General features: G+C 39.9%; 1 protein-coding gene across 10 annotated transcripts in view; it reads left to right on the top strand.

Annotated features, from left to right (window-relative positions):
• ROBO2 (roundabout guidance receptor 2) overlaps nt 1-21,662 on the top strand; it is a 582,091-nt gene that overhangs the window by 67,035 nt on the left and 493,394 nt on the right. For all 10 annotated transcript variants that reach the window (XM_073584464.1, XM_073584461.1, XM_073584462.1 and 7 more), the window contains exon 2: nt 580-906. In XM_073584464.1, coding sequence (XP_073440565.1) covers nt 580-906 — 327 coding nt within the window. The remainder of the gene's footprint in view (nt 1-579; nt 907-21,662) is intronic.

Below are 21,662 nucleotides of genomic sequence, written 5' to 3'. Positions count from 1 at the left end.
CATGTTTTTATTCTAAAGTCCTGAAAGGTCTATGTGTTGGAAGGTCCCAGATGGGGACGGACTTCCTGAAGAGCACAGGGTGAGACCATGGACTGGCAGAGTCTGTGACGGCACTGTGTTGCGGAAGCTACCGTCCGTCTGAGGGTCTGCACTTTCTATAAACCGTTATCTTTTTTTATCACTAGCAGTGCAGTACTACTCTGGTCACTGATGTGATTATCACCAAAGTGAAATATGAAAATTAACGCTTATTTGGAGAGATCTAAGGCGCACCACTAATCACATCTAACCCTGCGTTATATACGATATCTGTGGTTCTGTAGGAGAATGACCAGACAGTGTTTGAGGCCTCATCATAGCTTTGTGATACTAACATTAGTAAAATTAAAATATCTTATGGATCCACATGATAAAAAATACTCTATTGAAGGAATTTCACTACACTCGTAGACTTTCCCTGATTGCTTTCATCGTTGTTTCAGTTATTGTCCTGAGTAGGGGTATTCCCATCTGATTGATAATGACTTGTAGTTGTGTTTGGAGAATGTTATTAAACTATTTACTTTTATTTGCCTCTAGGATCTCGACTCCGTCAGGAAGATTTTCCTCCTCGGATTGTAGAACATCCATCAGATGTAATTGTGTCCAAGGGAGAGCCTACTACATTGAACTGCAAAGCAGAAGGCCGACCCGTGCCAACAATCGAGTGGTACAAAGACCTGGAAAGAGTAGAAACTGACAAAGATGATCCCCGTTCCCATCGTATGCTGCTCCCCAGCGGATCTTTATTTTTCTTACGCATTGTTCATGGGCGAAGGAGTAAACCGGATGAAGGAAGCTATGTCTGCGTTGCCCGGAATTACCTTGGTGAAGCCATGAGTCGAAATGCATCCCTGGAAGTTGCCTGTAAGTCAAGTCTTTTGGCATTCTTGTAAATAAATTCCAAATACCAAGATGGTATATTGGATCACTTCAGGCATAACTGACTCAGGGAGATTTAGTAAGCTAAATACGTCAGAATTTTCTCTACACTTGTGACAAAATACATATCTACGTACCTTTCATCAATATTATTGTGTGTCTTCAAAAGGATGTAGCTTAGAAACGGAGAGTAGAGTGGCTAAGGGAAAAAGGGTATGGTTCAAAAGATGCCAACATGTCAACATTAGATCAAAATTTTGAGTCAAAACATTGGCGTAAAGAGAACATATAAAGATGAGAGAGATGGTCTGATCATACCACAGCTCCTGGGCAGGAGGGAAGCAAAAGAGAGTATACAGACAGGACAGTACAGGATCACAGCTAATTCTAATTTGAGGTAAAACATGGCTTAAAAACAGTTAGTTAAATGTTTTGCCTCACAAGAAGAATCAGCTGTAGCCCCATGCTCTCCTGTCTGTATACTCTTGCTTCCTCCTCTGCCCAGGAGATCATAGAATCATAGAATGGTAGAGTTTGAAGGGACCTCCAGGGTCATTGTGCCCAACCCGTTGCTCAAAGCAGGATTCACTAAACCATCTCAGATATCTGTCCAGCCTCTGTTTGAAGACTTTCTTTGAAGGAGAACTCACCACCTCTCGTGGCAGCCTGATAAGCCAGATGTGGTATGATCAGACCATATCCCTGTATGGTCAGACACAGCCATTACACGGTACACAGCAGGGGCACATTTATAAGATTATTTCAGCATAGGAACATTTTTTTAACACATCCAATTGTAGAACTTATATTTATTCCAAGATCTGTTAATTACAGTTTACTTTGTTCTTGGGAAAACTCCTTTTAAAGCTGTCTGTATTCTAATATTCACTTACCAGATGGTAAAATTGGCAGAATACCGATTGCCTAAACCAAGTCCTGTATTCTGTAGACGTCTCCTACTGGATAACTGGGAAAGGTGTAAAATTCCTTAAAGCTTTGTCGAGTTTTTGGTTCTATTTCCTTCCTTTATACATTACCGAATCGAAAAGTCTGAGACCGCAGTGTAGTCTATAGAAAATGTTCGAATTAGGAGTAGTAAATCTAGTTTGATTTTGCACCAGGACAATGAGGATGTATCTAAATGCTGTGGAATTTTAATGAAATGTTATAAAATCCCTGTCATTCCATAATGAAAGCATTGTTGCCTTTATTTCGGCTGATCTATTGGTTGCTATTCCTCTGTGTATTTTGCAATTCAAATGCGTCCTGAGCAAACACTGTGACATTACCCCACTAGAACCCTCCGGTTGATCTCACAACCCCGTCTACAAAAAAAAAGCCGTCTGAAGGTCACGACTGAAGTGAGAACCACCATTAGAGCTTGTGAAATAAAAGTGCAGGATAGATATTTTAGGAGATAGATCAAAGAACATTATTTAAAACCATAACATCATTTCTGTAATGGTTCCATGGGCCCAGAAAGAAAGGCTGCTTCACTTTTCATTCAGCCTTAGCATAGCTGACTGAATTCTTCAATTGTGCCCTTTGGGGATTCACAGCACAGATCCTCATCTGACACAATAATAGCCTAGCTCTTAGTTGAGTTTTAATATCGAGCTCTTCCAATCCGTAATATTATTCCTCTTCTTTTTGATTTAACGCTAGATAGATAACAATTTGGGTGTAAGAATTTTATTTTTATTTTTTATTATATATTTTCCAAACAGTTACACTTCAATTTATTTTTTTTAAATTTGAACCACATTATTTTATTTTTATTTTTTAACATATTTTCCAAACAGTTATACTTCAATTTATTTATTTTACATTTGAATCACATTATTTTATCTTAATTTTTTTTAATATCATAAAACGTTTGATTTTCCCCATGGTTAGAAGCAAATATACTTTGACGATACCAAAAACCGTAACTTGTAGTCCTTAAACAGCTGTAAATAAGCATCTCATCTGGCTATAGTCAATGGCATTACCCCCCGGAGACTGGAGTCATAGCCCCAGGTGTTAAATGTATCGCAGCAGCTTGATCTATCGACCAGGGTAAGAGGGTGCTCTGGCCAAAAGGAAAATATATGAAAAATTAATGAAGTTCTGAGATTTTTTATTTATTTGCCTTGTTCACTCCTGGATTTAGGTTGAGATGTAATGTTGAATATATCCCTCACAAACAAGGTTTCAGCTCAGAGGTCAGGGAGGGTTATAAAAGGGTTATAAAAGGAAATGCATTTAGGATTTTTATTTCCCCCAGAAAGTAAAAATAGAATTTGCACATCCATTTTTTGTTCAGTAGATTGATCGGTTAGTGGTCTCTTTTCATGGGAACCATTGACTCAAATAGAAAATATTGTGTACTGTGCACTAAGTATTGAGGATTGTGTTTCCGCTCATGGTGGATGAGGATTTATTTGAGTTTTTATATGAAAATACTGTAGGATATATAACTTTGTGCATATAATGTCATGGACATTGTGACAATGGGACAAATAACACAAAAATGGCAGTTAACGTTGGATTCAGATATCTTTTGGAACAAGGCAATTGTCCTGGTTGTGTATTGTTGTGGAATTCTTCTTTTATAATTGTACTTTTAGAATATACTAAAGTGAACCTGTCATTAGATTCATGCTGCCCGAACCACAGCGGAATAAAGCAGAGTCTGGCTGAGCGATTGTAGCTAATCATATGAAGAATAGTTTGGAAAACTGGCCAGAGTCTATAGACAGAGACCTGACTTGTCCGGCTCGGCCCCCGGCTAGCTTCTTCCTACTCTACTCCAGTTGATTGACAAGTCTCTTCAATGTGTGTACATTGGGAAATGAGGAGAGACTGTTGTGAACTCTCTCGATTTGACTTCTGAGTCGGGGCTCCCTCTGGTGGTTACTGTGGGTAGTGGAGCTGGCCAAAGTCTGCCACCTGATGACGATGAATGGAAATCTGGGGTTACTGACTGGAATATTTAAGTGAGCAGGCTTCCTTCAGTGTCTGCTGATGATTAGTTTCTCCCTGTGCATTCTGAGGTCTGTTGTCTCCTGCCTGATCCTGCATTTTTCAGTTAAGTTGTTCATTTGCTAATCCTTTACATCTGATCTGGTTTTGCATCTTTCTGCTTTGCTGTGAGGATTCAACGAGCTCCCTGCTGGGGCTGTGCTGGACCCCGCTCCATATGTTACAGCTTGTGTCAATTTGTTCAGTCCCCTGTTATATTAGTCTCTTTTGCTTTGCTACCAGTTCTCACCAGAATGCTGATATAGTGGAGGAGAGGTCGGGAGACTTCAGTGTTTTTTGTACATCAGACGTATTGGATTTTTTTAGGGTTTTTGCGTGATTGCAGACAGTGTCTTTCCTTTCCTATCCTATCTAGTCAGTTTGGGCCCCATCATTTGCTCAGTCTATTTTCTGCCTGCGTTTGTGTCTCATCTTGTCTCACCGACAATATATGTTTGGGGGCTAGCTATTCCTTTAGGGTTCTAGTCCGGGGCAATTTAGATTTCACCTTTCTTGCTTCAGGCTTAGTTAGCTCTCCGGCTGTGCCGAGGTGTATAGGTCATCGTAGGTACGCCCCACGGCTACTGCTAGTTGTATTGTTAGGATTAGGGGTCTGCAATCCGGTAAGTTACCAACCTTTCTGGCTTCCTGGTGCCCTAGCCTATTCCTGCCATCCTCCTCGGTGACCAGTTCATAACAGAGACCTTATATTCCAGGCCAAGGAGCAGCGAGCCAGGGCTTGTGCCAGACTAGTCATGTCTCTTACTTAAAAAAATGCTTGACTACAGTCATACAGCTAGGCTCTGATTCATTCTGCCCATGGCTCAGGCAGCAAGAATCTAGTGATAGGTATGATTATTTTTATGGAAGGAAAAAAAAGTAATCAGCTCACCTTCCAATTCAGTGTGGAAACCACTAGTATTCATATTGGAACCCTGGTAGACCTTGTTTGGTCAGGCTGTGGAGCCGGCAGTGTAGGAACATACAAGGCTGGTGTACAGGTCATAAATGGATGAAGGGTCCATGAGGACTGGGCTCCAGCACCAATAAGGAAATGCTAAAACTTAACTTTTACTATACAATTATAAATATGGAGCGAAAAAGCAAAAAAGATTAAAAAAGATTAAGGAATCTTAGGCGTTTCGAGTTAGCAACCCTTATTCATAGCTGTAGCTATGGATCCTTAATGTTTTTCGCTTTTTCTAACTCTGTACAGTAAAAAGTTATATCTTAACATTTTCTCATTAGTTCTGGAGCCCAGTCATCATGGACCCTTCATCCATTTATGATAACTTTTTATGCATATTGTTGCTGTTAATTGATGGGAGTTTGGTTCCTGAGGAGTAGGGTAGCCTACTTTACCAACGTGAGGGTGAAGGCAAGTGCCTCCTATTTCATTAGCACTCACTGAGTCCTTTCCACCAGTACAGTATTGAACCCCTTATTGTATTGTATTTCAAGAAAACACTGATGTAACTATACTTTGGTCCGTATAGTTTTATCTCCATTTCTCTGAAATATGACATAAAAATGACAAAGTAAGCTAGGCAATGTTATATTTTTCATGGAGCTACAATATATAAAAAATGATCAAAACTTTAGCTCCTCTTTAAAGGGACTCTGTCAGCATAGGATGACCGTTCAAACAAAGTGCTGACGTTCGGTGCTTCGTGACGTGGCAAATCATTTTTTAGACATCTTCACACCTACTTGATTCCCCTCTATCTCCAAACCCCTCTCTATTTTGATTTAGAGCTCTGACTTCATACAGCCAGAGAAGGGTGGAGATAGATGGAAACCAAGTAGGTTGGAAGTTGTATTTAAGTGATTGACCACGCCGTGAGAAACAAAGCGCCTGTCCAGTCGTTCTGTGCTGGCAGAGTCCCTTTAAGTGAATGAAGGAAGAAATATTATAACATGTGAGATAGTTAATGCATAAGGCAATGTTGTCTCCTTATACCCTTGCAGTTGATCTATCAGAAAGTGACTTTTTATATTATGAGGATTTTCCATGTTGTCAGATATGATGGTCTTTTTATAAGCCAATCCAATGTTTATGACTTCAGTTCTGCAAAGCTGGAGATCTTCTGGATGGCTCTATCTCAACACTTGGACCAGGACCTGATGTCAATCAGTTTTGTTGACTCAGTGTGGGATCTATTCCACATTCATTGGAGATTGTATCATTTCCAGTGAAAGAACGGAACTTCTGATGGACTCCCAGAACAAAATTTTTAATAACCGTTTTGGTGGCCACAATGGCCCACTTTGAATGATACTGTTCCTTGTAGTGATATGTGAACAAGTTTTCCATTAGAAATGCAGATTTAGAAGTTTCCATTATTTCTCTGCTTCTCTGCAAAGTAATGGACGCATAATCGTTTAAATGCTTCTAGTACCTTCAGCACCCCTGTGATTTCGGAGGCCATAGTTCACAAGGTAACGGCACTGGGTTCAAGCAGTGAATCAAGATTAGTGTAACTTGTACTATTTAATAATAGTATACTTATAAAAATATATTTGACGCAAAGAACAAGCCAAAAACAGGTTCTGGTGTGACTTGGAGAATACAAAGAATAAATTCACCTTTAATTTCCTTTTGACATATTTAGATGGAGTTGACCAAAGTGTAATTATATTCACCTCAGCATTCCTTCATCACATTTCCGACTGTGCTGAGTTGAGGTGACCTTTGTAGAGTCTCTTTCCTAGAGTGATATAGTTAATGAGATCCAGCGACACCATGACCTCAACCCGCTCATGGCCCTGGCCTTCATCATCCATCTTCCAAGCCCCAAAGGTTACATGACAGCGCATGGAAACAGATAAAACAAGTGTGAATAAACAAATTCAAGAGCTTTCTGTCATGGCTGACAGCACAGAAACAATGTTCAGAGTAAGATATCACAATGTGAATGAAGAGACTGTGCAGCTAAAGTCACCAATACACAATATAATAATGCCAACTAGGGGGCTGGGAATGACCCAACCTAAGGAACAGCGCCCTTGTAGTCGGCTGACGTCACACTTTGTCCTTCTTTCTTCTTTATTCCAACTTTGTTTTGTGTTTTGGAAAAGTATAATGAATGATGATCTGATGAACAGGAATGAAGAAAGATAGAAATACATATACTGTATACACATTTATGTATATATATGCATCAGATACATGGATTGATAGATTAAAACAGTCATTATTTCTAAAAGTACAGTAAGTTGTTGTCCCTTCTATAAGTTAATGTTGGTTATTCTGGCTCTTGCCCTGATATTATCCACTGTGGCATTTGTTGGGTTAAAAATGACATAAATATAAAGGTAACGTACAAGGTTCCATGGAGCCCCGGACCGTCTGGCTAGCATTTCTGTATTCTGTGATCTATGAAGTGCTCTCAGACAAAATATTGCTTTAATTTCATCATATAGTCTTTTGTTAGTTTGGCTTATCACTTTAATGCTGACATTTATAACCCCTGCGCCGGCTGAATGTGACATAACCATACAGAGGCCGCTCGCTGGGAACACTGCCGCCTTTGTCTGCCCACCAACGCCTGGCTAAATTAAAGCTCTTTTTCACAGTAATCCAATCTTTTAAAAAATTGTATTCAGCTAATAAAGTTATTATTTGTGTAATTGTGAGATTTACGGGCCAGCTTGGAGATGGCATTGGTTTATATGTGACAGACACTGAGTAACACGATTATTTTGGGGGAATTGCTTTGATTTATTGATGTTAATGGGAATAACCATAAAAATCCCTTTTATAAATTGTGTACACTTGAACTGTATGAAGTCAGCGAGGTCTCCTCACCTCCATCGCAGGCCTGGGTTTCACGTTTTGCACGGTTTATGATGAAGGAGTGCAAGAGCGTGTTGACACTATAGAAGCCAGTCCTCTAAAATAAATTCTCCTCTAAGTGCTAGTAATTATTAACATCATTAATATAATTATTAGTTTCCAGCTTATGAATATGCATGAACATGGACTGTTAACTCATGGGCACAGATATATTACTTATTGCTGGAGTTTCTTCTAGTGGATCACAATAAAAAATACATACAGTGAATTTTAAAGGTTTGAGTAGAAAAGCATACTTTAAAATAATTGGTTACTAAGAATCATCATGAAATAATTTTTTATATTGTTTTGCAAGCATAGGCATAATGGATGATCCAAGAGCAAATAAAAATGGGACCTTTCTCCTATACAAACTTTCCATTTCTTCCAAGACCAAAATACTGCTTAGGTGACTACCACGACCAATGCACCTCTTTTGTAGCACCAAAGACCAATGCTCTTGAGAGACCTTTTACTCCCTTAGAAGGTACCAAGTCCAATACATATCTAATGTGGCTCCTAAGATTAATTCACACTTCAATGGTTCTCAAGACCAAAAGACCTTTTTAGTGACTTCCTAGACCACTGAAACCATTTGGAGGTTACTAAGGACAATACACCCCTTTGGTGACTCCCAAAACCAATATTTCAGTGTGTCCTAAGACTAAAGGACTTTTGTAGTGTCCTCCAACCCATTAGAGGTCCACTTGGACTTGTACACCCCAGTTAATGGTATTGAAGATAAATATACATATGACCTCCCAAATTTACCCCTGGCAACCTACTGAGTTGATTACCTAGAGCTATCATTGAAGCGATATCAATGAACTACTATGTCAATAAACAAGGGGGGAATTGGCTCAATAAGAATTGTACACAAAAGCATCAGGCACTACTATAAATAGATTTACAAGACCCTTGTCCATCAACTACATCGGTTGTCCATGGCCACCGAACCAGACCAGTGTGAACCTACTCATACCCGCTGGAATCCTTGTCACCTCTTTTGACTGGAACGCCTGGTGAGATGTCATGTGTGCATTGCACCATAGCGAAGATGTCACGCTGAGTCTGTGAATTAGAAATTGTGTCTGACATTCCAACAGGTAGGAGGCGATTTACAAGGTTCTGGTCACAATGAAGGTCTACAGGACACAAATGGATGATTGTTCACAAGATAATATCTATTAAAGTCATTACTGATGGAGGTGCTGAGAATAGGACCCCAAATGACTTTTCTAAACTATCCTATAGGACTGGTTAATCTCTTTCAGCAATGGTAATATATACAAGTTTCTAGATATTTCTTAGTATGTTTCGGTCTCTTGAGGACATCTCTACTATTGTTGCAATTTGGCATTTTCCCAGTATATCTTTTACAAAGCTAGATTTAAATAAGAAGGCACAGATCAGGCAGTGTTACTGTTGGCTACTAGCAGGCGGCACTTTATTTGGCAGAGTGTAATTTACTGAATGTTATCCCGAAAGAATGGTGGTATGTGTTTCATAATCTCACGTGCCGGCTAGGAGCAGTTCTCAGTTAATCAAGCAGGACATATCTTGTTATTGCGTGGCAGTACACAGTAACTGGATGCCATGTGGACCATGTGCTATGGAAGATAGTGTTAAAAGTAAACTCTAAGGCAAATCATGTGCTTAGTGTAAAATGCTATCAATGTAGCAGTCACATCGCACTACTCATTATGATGTGCTACCTTTAGTTTTTCACAAGACTATAAGTAATGTTGCTGTAGTATGTTAGAACGGTAATGTACATCTCCACAAATAATAGTTTTTCACTGCTGTAAGTGTTCAGAGATCAAACACTAATTACATCAGTATTATCCAGTAGACTCTTTCGAGAAGGTATCGGCTACAACATAGCGCTGAGTAGCCACCTCTTTCTTCTGGCAGCCACTTGAAACCTCTCATTACTTATTTGCTTTGTTACTTTGTAGTATTAAGGATAAAACAAGTCTAGTTTACGAGAAGAAGATCTGTTTAAGAGGCTTTTTTCATAAATACATTTACATTCATTCACTGCCAACCGGTAGTGCCATAGTGTTCTTAGAGTACCTGCCAATGTTTGCGCTGCTTGGGGCGACTTTTGAATGGTTTATTGGTAGGTTTGGGACAATATTGTGGCTTGGGATGTTATTAGCCTTAGGCTACATGCAAATGATTGTGTTTTCCTATGTTGTCCTGATGCGTATTAGGGCACTCATTAAAATCAAAGAGCCCATGGCTCCAAATACTGAACATAAAGTGCACATGGCTCCATAATATGGGAAAATGAATTTTTGGGGCTCTGAAATAGAGACCTGGCATATCCATGGCTTAGTAATATGGACTTGATTTATCTATGGTTCAATAGTGTAGATTTTGAGTGCCAATGGCTCTGTATCATAGACATGGAGTTCCTACAGCTCTGTAATATGAACATGGTGTACCTGTGGCACTCTAATATGGACATGGAGATCCTGTGGCTATGTAATATGGACATGGAGTGCCTATAGCTCTGTAATATGGACATGAAGTGCCTATGACTCTGTAATATGGACATGGAGTGCCTATGGCTCTGTAACATGGATATGGAGTGCCTATAGCTCTGTAATATGGACATGGAGTGCCTATAGCTCTGTAATATGGACATGAAGTGCCTATAGCTCTGTAATATGGACATGAATTGCCTATGGCTGTGTAATATGGACATGGAGTTCTTTTAGCTCTGTAATATGGACATGAAGTGTCTATGGCTCTGTAATATGGACATGGAGTTCCTATAGCTCTGTAATATGGACAAGTGCCTATGGCTGTGTAATATGGACATGGAGTGCTTTTAGCTCTGTAATATGGACATGGAGTGCCTATAGCTCTGTAATATGGACATGGAGTGCCTATAGCTCTGTAATATGGACATGAAGTGCCTATGGCTGTGTAATATGGACATGGAGTGCTTTTAGCTCTGTAATATGGACATGAAGTGTCTATGGCTCTGTAATATGGACATGGAGTGCCTATAGCTCTGTATTATGGACATGGAGTGCCTATAGCTCTGTAATATGGACATGAAGTGCCTATAGCTCTGTAATATGGACATGAAGTGCCTATGGCTGTGTAATATGGACATGGAGTGCTTTTAGCTCTGTAATATGGACATGGAGTGCCTATAGCTCTGTAATATGGACATGGAGTGCCTATAGCTCTGTAATATGGACATGAAGTGCCTATAGCTGTGTAATATGGACATGGAGTGCTTTTAGCTCTGTAATATGGACATGAAGTGTCTATGGCTCTGTAATATGGACATGGAGTTCCTATAGCTCTGTTGTTGTATGGACATGGAGTGCCTGTGGCTCTGTAATATGGACATGGGACATGGAGTGCCTATAGCTCTGTAATATGGACATGAAGTGCCTATAGCTCTGTAATATGGACATGAAGTGTCTATGGCTCTGTAATATGGACATGGAGTGCTTATAGCTCTGTAATATGGACATAAAGTGCATATGGTTCTGTAATATGGACATGGATTGCCTATGACTGTAATATTGAAATGGAGTGATTATAGCTCTGTATTATGGACATAGTGCCTACAGCTCTGTAATATGAACATGGAGTACCTGTGGCACTCTAATATGGACATGGAATGCCTATAGCTCTGTAATATGGACATGGAGTGCCTCTATGGCTCAATAATATTGACTTGCAATTCATATGGCTCTGTAACATGGACATAGAGCACCCATGGCAACCAGTAAAGATTATTGGCGTGCCTGTGGTTCCATAGTACAGACATGGGATGTGTATGACTCTGTAATCTGGACAAGGAGTGCCTCCAACTCTGTAATATGGACACAGAGCGCCCATTGCTCAATGATCTCAACATGGAGGGCCTATGGCTCCATGAAAAGGACATTGAGTGCCTGTAAAGTGATATAATGAACGCTCTACAGCTCTGTAATATGGACAAGGTTCTTTCAAATCCATGGCCCTAAGTAATGAACATGGAGTGTCTATGGCTTCGTAATAAGGAACTGTAGGTTCTCTATTTTTTGCTGTGCAACAAAATGTGCAAACTGCACAATAGGATAAACCTTTAAGTAATATAGAATAAGGTAACTTTATACATCCAGCTCTATGGACGTGTGAATCTGTGTGAACCTGCACGGCGTTCTCCCCATAGAAATAATAACAGGAACAAGCACGGTTTATGCTCTTTTTCCCCCAGGATTCAGATTAACGGTGGCATTTACTACCATACATAAGGAACCAAATCTTGAGTTTTGTTACTCAGGTTCCTCACTTTTCAGTGGATGTCTCTCTATATGAAACCTTCACGGCAGATGCAAGCAGCCCTTTTTTGCACTGCATGCCTCATGTTAGTAAATTCGTTATTTAAGGCACGCAGAGCTCGTATTTTCCCTAAATGATCATCACAGAAGTTTGATCTTTTTCTTCCACCCTCATCTTCACAGGGATTCTGCAAATCAAAGACATGACCTGCTTACCGAAAACCCTCCAAAGATAATGTAATAACAATTAAGAGCCCGGAGACAAAAGAAAATGACAGCACCAAATGTGGCTGTTAATTTCTCTCCCTAACGGGCAAACTAAAGTAGCTGCTCAGCCAGCGCTCATAACCCTTAATAAGTCACTTTACTCGATTAAGAGAAATTGATTTTTTTTTTTTTCTTCTTCCAATATGGATCCTGGTGATTGTGATAAATGTAGACCTGCTGCAGTCTCTACTTTCTCCCTGCCAGCCTTCATTTGTTTTCGTGGCAGCAGGTGAAGGGGTTGGAGAAATGACGCGGTGTCATCATCCGAAGTTGTTGTCAACACTCAGACAGATGCAGAATTGAGTAGTTTAAGTGGATCAGCAGAGCAGCCAGTCGTAAGAGACTCACACAGCAATTATACAGACCTGACACCGGTGCCGACATTAAACACGGGAAGCCGTGGTGTCATCATTTGTAACTGCATCCAGTGTGGGTATTTAACACTTGTGGGGATGAGACGCGGTGATGACATTTCCAGTCTATTCTGTATATGACTGTAATACTAGACCGGGGACATCTTTGAAAGATGTCAGATAAAAGTGAGGATAACATGTCATTGCTGCTATATACAGTTGGGCCATGCTAAGAATTCCCATGGTAGTATCATTTTTCTCCCCAATAAGCTGGAAGAAATAGATAATGGCTCCTAGAGTGATCATTAGGATGGCCGCCCATCCACCCATTGACGTGTTAGGTCGAAAGTTGGTAGACTTGGCACCAGTGGTATCACATATTTTTCATACATAAAAGGCCTGATGGGTTCTGATTTTACAGTGCCACTTTTGTATCCTAATACCATGGTATTGTGGCTGATCTGCAATACCAGACATAGTCTGTAGACAGAAGTGGTGTTGTGTCTCAAATTAAAAAATAAGACCCTATTTTTTTAAGAAACACGTTTTTGAACATGAGACCTCAGGCAGAAGAATAGTCTGAGAGTCTAAAGTGGCAAGTGTTGTATAGTTTGTGATACCCTCCATTAAAAGGGTTGTTCCACTGGAAAAAGGTATTGCCGATAGACAGGATAGGTGATAACTATTAGATCCGTGGAGGTCCTACCACTGGAACCATCACTAATCACCAGAATGGGACACTTTTAACCTGGTTTAATGCAGCAGAGGTAGGCATGCTCTATGGGAAAGCAAAATGTCTGCATTTCTCTTTCTCCTGGGGTCTCATGGGGAATAGATGTAGCTGCAATCGCACGTGTGCACTGCTGCTCCATTGTAAAAAAAGGTACCCTATCCTGGCAATCAGTGGGGGTCTCAACATTCGACCTCCAGATCTCAAAGTTACCATCAATCCTGAGGATAGGAATAACATGTTCCAGTTGAATAATTCCTTTATATTATGAACAGTTGGTCTTAAGTTTTGGGCATTCTTCTTGGATTAAGCAGAGGGTCGTTCTGAGAAGAAATCTGGCTACTAGAGAACTTCAAGTACAACTCCTGTGTGAATACAGCCTGAGAAGCCAGTACACATTGGATGTAAGCCATCCAACTCCGGCACGACTGACAATCTAACATGTCCAGCATGTGGGTGTCCTAACTCTCCATCATTGAGCAGGTCCAATCTTTTGTTCCCATGGAAGATAAGAAATGTCTGACTGAGGCTTATCCCACCCCACTTTTGTGAAAATGTGTATGTATAAGAAGAATCAGGAGGCTGATCAGTTCTGCTGACCGCAACGAAATGTGTGAGGTCACCTTTAAGGAGTAATCGTTTTTATTTCCTAAATCAATAGTAAAACTTAAGCTATAAATAATAATATTATTTATATAGTGTCAACATATACACTTTACAGTTATGGTATGACATGTAAAAACAATAAATACATCACAAAATAACACATAGTCCAACAGTTACAGGAGGAGAGAGGGTCCTGATGGCAAGCTATAATCTATAGGGAAATGGGGGGACACAATAGGTAGAAAGTGCTAGTCATGTATGGTCACCATCATTATAATAGGGGTTATCATATGAAGCTTCGTGCTCCAGTCATCAGCCAGTATCTGTCTATGTATAGTTACGAAGTGCTATTGCTGGTGGATGCGGAGATGAGTAGGAGGGATCGGATTCTGAGGGAAATTTAGAAAGGAGGAATAGGGAAGAGTTACGTTATTGATATGAGGTGATAGGCTTGTCTAAAGAGATATGTTTTTAAAGCATGCAAAAAATTTGGGGGCTAGGTATTAGTCAGATTGTCCGGAGTAGTGCATTCCAGAAAACTGGCGCAGCATGAGAGAAGTCTTGGAGAAGTGGGAGGTTTGGTTAATAGGAGAAGTTAGATCAGTTGCTGAACGGAGAGCACAAGTAGGGTAGAAACAGTCATCTCCTCTCTCAGTAATGTAACATTCCGTCATCACTGAATACAGGATTTAACTGTCAACTGAGAATTTTGAGAATGACTCATCATTTCTAGTGGACAAAGAAGCTGATTTCTCTGATTAGATATATTACACATGTTCTTATTTTCATGTGTACTATTGATTAATTAATTATTAAAACGACGGTGACACCTTAAATATCCCTAGTTTATAATGGAGGATACAGTATACTATTCATCCATTGTTACACAAGCAAAAATAATTTGGGTCCCTCACCCCAACCAGCTGGTTAGATGTTAGATCCCCCCTCCAATTACAACCCGATTAGCAATACAACCTCATTATCCACAAAATGTACAGTACGAACAGTAGTGTGGAAAAAACAGAAACAAAACAAACACAGAAAAATATGTGCCGGTCTCCTTCCAAATAAATGACATTAAAATAGCGAGATACAGTAAATGTTATTTAACCGTCAGTAACAATGAACGCCGTATAATGGAAGCCAACTGCCTAATAATGAAAGGGGGGATGATGAGCATTCACCCCCTGCCGAGAGAAAACTGAAAGTGCCATTGACAGATTTACGCTCCTAAAATATTTGGTAAAAAAGAAAACATTAAATAACTATGAATGAAATGCTGGAGCCAATTTATATTTTCAGATCATGAAACATCATGCAACTTTGCTACTGAACAGATGGCATTGTTCCTTTGTTGCTAAACTCCGCCATCTGATACTTTGCGTGTTTTTTTTTTTTCCAATTTTTCTTGTGTAGATAATTATGAGCAAAGGTCAATCATTGCCCTATCAACGGAGATCCTAAATGCATCAGATGGCAATTGCCAGGCTGCGAGTGACAGGCTTGTCAAATTTACTAGGCTTAAATATTGCCTTACTTTCTCCTGGCTTCTCTCGAGGTGAAGATGATGCCTGAATGTTATTCATAAGTTCAGCTGCCATATGTGACTTTATACCGTGATTGTGCTGTGCAGACTGTGCCGCAGCCGCCATAATCAGGGATGAATATTTTACATAATATAATACATCAACATAGACAGAGAGAGGTCAAAATTAGATAGGTATATTGAAACATTCGATACAGTGATAGATAGACAGACAGACAGACAGACAGACAGATAGATAGATAGATAGATAGATAGATAGATAGATAGATAGATAACAGGTAGATAGATAGATAATAAGTAGATAGATAGATACAGGATAGATATGGGATAGATAGACAGACAGACAGATAGATAGATAGATAACAGGTAGATGGATAGATAATAAGTAGATAGATAGATACAGGATAGATATGGGATAGATAGACAGACAGACGGATAGATAGATAGATAGATAGGAGATAGATAATAGGTAGATAGATAGATAATAAGTAGATAGATAGATAGATAGATAGATAATAAGTAGATAGATAGATACAGGATAGATATGGGATAGATAGACAGATAGATAGATAGATAGATAGGAGATAGATAATAGGTAGATAGATAGATAATAAGTAGATAGATAGGAGATAGATAATAGGTAGATAGATAGATAATAAGTAGATAGATAATAGATACATAGATAGATAGATATATAGATAGATTGATAGATAATAGGTAGATAGATGATAAGTAGATAGATAGATAGATAGATAGATAGATAGATAGATAGATAGATAGATACGGGATAGATATGGGATAGATAGATAGAAACAAAGATATACTGTATAGATAAATATCAGAAAAATGAAATAGATACATGTGAGATAGACAAATAGAAAAGATAGATATTACTGCGAGAGAATTATAGATAAACATTAGACCGATTGATAGATCCTGGAGGTGATTTCATAGCAGAACATATTTCCCAGAAGTTTCTCAGCCTTTTCCCCAAGGCAACTTCCTGGAATGTAGGAACAGCGTGAAGGAAATAGGTTATTTGCAGGTATTTATAGGACTGCGCAGATTTCACATCACATTTTTCACCACTACCTGAAATGAAAATTGGGAAAAGATTGTCAGGAAAAAAAAACCTACCAAATCCAACAATGTCTGCTGTAGAAAGCACATTTCGTATTCCGCTCGGGGTCCTTTCACACTGATGCTGAGACTTTTTTTATTATAAGCTTTGGTTCTCACATTTCATCTAACCTAGACACAAATACAGAATTATTAGGACAACGGGCAAATAACTGTTGTACCTTAATAGACTACCGCAACTCAATAGCAATCGTTTTATATATGTAATATTTTTGTTTCTTTGGTCCTAAGCGTTACCTATCAAGCACCTGAATTCCAGCTTCAGTAATCACCAAATTGTTGCAGAAGTGATCAAAGGGTCTCCAAAGTTAGTTGTAGGGTTCTCCACTGTGGACGACGTGTACCGTGCCCCATTGTGACCCATGTTCACTACTCGAGGAATGGGGGATGAACCTATCTGGTTATGCCGGTTTCCCAGTATGTAGATAACATTTTCTAATTTATGACCTATTGTAAATAGTGAATATTATGCTCATATGGACGCCTTCGATAAGAGTCTAATTGGTTAGTGGTGACCTTTCCATGTGTAATTCATGGTGGAAGATTAGAAAGGAGGCCGCAAAGTCACAGCTGTGGGACAATAATCTAATTGTTGGGCTCGGATGAGAACAGGGAGATGTAACCTGTGATAAATTAGAGAAAAGAGTAAAAGGATTCTAGAGAACATTGTTCCTTCTCGTGCAGGCTCTAATATAGGCAGTTAGGAGGTCTTGTCACACAGGTGTCGAAATGGAATCCGGAGATGGGACAGTATCATTACTACTCTATGGTCAGTTAAACGGAAAGTCATAAGTAATGTCTATATTAATGGACAATCAAGAAGTCTAAAAGAAAGCGTTAGAGATACCTAAAGAGGTCTTCAAATGTAGCGTTTTCTGACACGTCCTTTAGATATGGTGGGTTATTGGTGGGTGTAGGAGCTGGGACCCCCACTGATGTCCTGAAGGGACGACCATCCTCGGGTTTTTTAATTTGTTTAATTTAGCAATGGTTCCGGTGATACCAATGAGTTTCTGAAGTTGGAAATGCGTAATCCAAACTCTGATCAGCAAAAATGATTAAACTATTAGCATTCTGTTCATGGCTGGAGTTTCTGGGGTCCAATCTTGGATATGATAATCCTAAAGGATATCTGCAAAAATTGTGAAACTGGAGAACCTCATTTTAAGGATTTTCTGCCAGTGTGAACTTTTTAAGAGTCCAAAAGAACAGATGTGCCCATCTTACCCAATTGTTAAAGTCTTTCATTTTTCTCAACAGAAAGGCGCAAAATTATTTTCTGCATTATGTATGTAGCCCTAGCATATTCAGCAGCGCTTTACGGATATTATCATCACTGTCCCCATTGGGGCTCACAATCTAGATTCCCTATCAGTATGTCTTTGGAGTGTGAAGGGAAACAGGAGAACCAGGAGGAAACCCACGGGGACACGGGGAGAACATACAAACTCCTTGCAGATGCTGTCATAGTGGGATTTCAACCCAGGACCCCAGCAAATTATCCCCAAATGGTAGCAACATGCTCATCAAAGAATTGATAGCCATATAAAGATAAATGGTAATATAACTGTAGAAAAACATTGAGAATGTAAATATACCAAGATGTAGAAATGGCAACTTCACTATCGCATCACTCAAAAAAACAAGAGAAAATGGAGTAAAAAATGCTTTATAAAAATATCAAATTTATTAACCAAACATTAAAATCAGTCTAGAGTTTAAAATATGAATTCCAACAATATAGTGGCATACGGGAACCACATAGGAAAGACATTTAGATAAAAATGCAGACATAATTCATAAGTAACAGTGTTGATACATGAAAGTATCACAAATCTATCATATATCAGCATAATGAGCTACACAAAAAGTAAGGTATATGGGGAAAAAAGATTGGTGGATTACCGTAATTAATGATCAGTGATACCATTGAAGTAAGACGCAAACACATATTAGGGTTGGAGGCTGGGGTGTGACTTGGGCACAATAGGGGCACGGTTCCCTCTTCTGCGGCCACACTTAGAATACAGAGTGTAGTTTTGGCCTCTGATGTATAAGAAGGACATAGCGGTGCTGAGAAGAGCGACCGAAGTTATTAAGGGAATGAGTGGTCTGCAGAAGACAGGTTATCAGACTTGGGGCTATTCAGTTTGCAAAAACGAAAACTTAGGGGCGATCTTATTGCAATGTATGATACATGGGAGGACAGTACAGAGATCTGTATAATGATCTTTTTACACTTAGGCCTGTGACGGGGACCAGGGGGCATCCTCTACATCTAGAGGAAAGAAGGTTTCATCATAACCACAGACAGTGATTCCTCACTGTAAGAGGAGTGAGGCTATGGGACGCTCTGCCACATAATGTTGTAATGGTTGATTCACTACAAAAGTAAAAGGAGGTCTGGATGCCTTTCTTGAAAAATATAATATTACAGATTCTGACACTAGATTCTGTGATGGGGCGTTGATCCAGGGAACTAGTCTGATTGCCATATGTGAAGTCGGGAAGGAAGTTTTCCTCTTATATGGAGCTATTAGTGTCTACCTAGGTGGGTTTTTGCCTTCTTCTGGATAAACATGTTAGGCTATAGACTGAGCATGATGGACGTATATCTACCTTTAAAGGGAATCTGTCACCCCTTTTTTCGAATATGAGCTGCCGGCACCGACGTCAGGGACTTATCTATAGCATTCTGTAATGCTGTAGATAAGCCCCCGATGTAACCTGAAAGATAAGAAAAAAGAGTTAGATTATACTCACCGGGGGGGGGGGGGTCTGGTCCAATGGGTGTCGCGGTCCGGTTCGGCGCCATCCATCTTCATACGATGCCGTCCTCTTCTTCCCTTCCTGTCAGCATAGGCTAAATGTGGTCTTCTGAAGTGTTCGGAGATACAACCAGGTCATACAAGATTGTTTTATACTTTTCATAATTAGTTACTAATGGCTCGTGAGTCTTTCAGCGTTATGTTTGTTGACAGATCTGATGGCTGATGAATGAAGACAACTAATATGTTATTGTTATAGGTCACCGATAAAGGATGTGATAGGTGCTCAGACCTGTCTGGATGTCTTGGATGTGACCCGTATTGCCCTTCTCTTCCCATTAAAACTGTACAGACGTAGCGCATTATTATATGCCTCTCTGACTGGAGCACACACACGGGGGGACTAGGTTGACACCATTAAACTAATTTAAATGAGGATTACAGGGAGAATTGTTTTGTAGAAAGATAAAAGACTGGTGCATTAGCAGATCTGCCTACTCAGCACGTATAAACAGAGCTTAAATGCTGTAAATATACCAGATTAGCCGATGATTGGGGGGGGGACCTGTTAGACAATGGAGCGTGAATATATTACAGTTCAGCTGTGACTCACTTAGGACCATTTATAGCTGGGAATAGTGATGGGAACAACTTGTAATTATTTATTAATGTTTTGGCTCAGTGGAGGATTGTGATTAAGGCAAAATAAATGTCCAAATGACTCTTCCTTTCTTAGTTTTTCAAAAACGAAGAAGAGCTTGGGTAATAGAAATACTGACATACTCTTATCTCTTGTAGAAATTTACCTGTAGCTCATAGTAGATGTAGCTATTCGGGATGAGCGGTGGAAGTCGAGGTTCTGGAACTGTACCCGAACTTTATTCCAAGGTTTGGTTCGAGTACCAGAACTGTACCCGAACTTGAATCAGATCCCAAACTCCATTGAAAACCATGAGGACCAGAACTTTTGAGATGGAAAATTCTCTCTCAGGACTTCACCAAGTACTCCAAACATTGCAACGGAATTCCGGGAGAAGTCCGTGTTCGGCGTTTAACACCAGCTACTGACTGTCCAGTATGAATCCTGAACTTTTAAGTTTGATTTCTCTCATCTGTAGTAGCTATTGTAAATGAACAGTATCAATTCTTTAGCGTTAGAGTCATATCCTGAGAGTAATCATAGGTGTTTTTCTTCTTAAGTTTTTCTTATTCTGATTGAAAGAGCATTTTTTTTGCCAAGTGAACTGTCTGTAAGGTCTTATCCATCTATAGTTAGTGCCTTTAAAGGCATAGCCTTGGAAGCCCAGCTAAAAGAAGTTGGCCACTATTTTTTTTGTTGATAGTCCATCTTTGGGATTGACCATCAATAGTGGGGCAATAACCAACTGCCACACTGATCAACATTCATTGGCTGGAAGTTGTCAGATACTGTCGGAACACAGCAGCTCTTTCATACTTGTCATGGTCAAGTCCATTTACCGATCCAGATAGTCCATCAATAAACACAAGTTGTGGTCAATTCTGTAATAGATAAGTAGACAACAATCTTAAAGAGAATGCCAAAAGTCAAAGAGCAGAGAGATTGTATTTCAATTAAAGTTAACCTTATTCTGTATATACATTTCACTTCACAAATAAATCACAATCTGTAATTCTTAGTCTCCCTTAGTTAATGCCTTATAAGGCTAGTTTCACACTAGCGTTACCAAGCGCAGCGCAGGGCCACCGCTAAGCTCTGCCCCTGGCCGTGCCCCCTCCGCTCAGCTCCTCCTCTGGGTGCAAGATGCTGCATGCGCTCAGCATACCCTATATTTAGCGCTGGGTACGCTGACCATGCGCTGGTATGGTTTTACCGGCGCATATGCCATTTTTGCGCTATGCCGAGCGCACAAAAATGCAACAGAATGCGTTTGACACACGTCGGCGTAGCGCAAAAAGGGCGCATGTGCCGGCAAAGCCACACCAGCGCACGGCCAGCATACCCAACGCTAAATATAGGGTACGCTGATCGCATGCAGAGTCAAGCGCCCAGAGGAGGTGCTGACCAGAGGGGGCACGGCCGGGGGCGGAGCTTAGCGGCGGCCCTGCGCTGCGCTTGGTAACGCTAGTGTGGAACTAGCATAAGACAGTTACAAAATCCAAGATTGCTAAGAAGATCTCATTGACGAAAAGAAAATAATTTTGAATATCTCTGGAAA

The sequence above is a fragment of the Dendrobates tinctorius genome, unplaced genomic scaffold (genome assembly GCF_039654945.1).
Source record: "Dendrobates tinctorius isolate UK_male_01 unplaced genomic scaffold, ASM3965494v1 ptg000084l, whole genome shotgun sequence".
Taxonomy (NCBI): domain Eukaryota; kingdom Metazoa; phylum Chordata; class Amphibia; order Anura; family Dendrobatidae; genus Dendrobates; species Dendrobates tinctorius.
The sequence above is the reverse complement of the archived record's forward strand: the minus strand, read 5'-3'. Positions and strand labels throughout refer to the sequence as shown.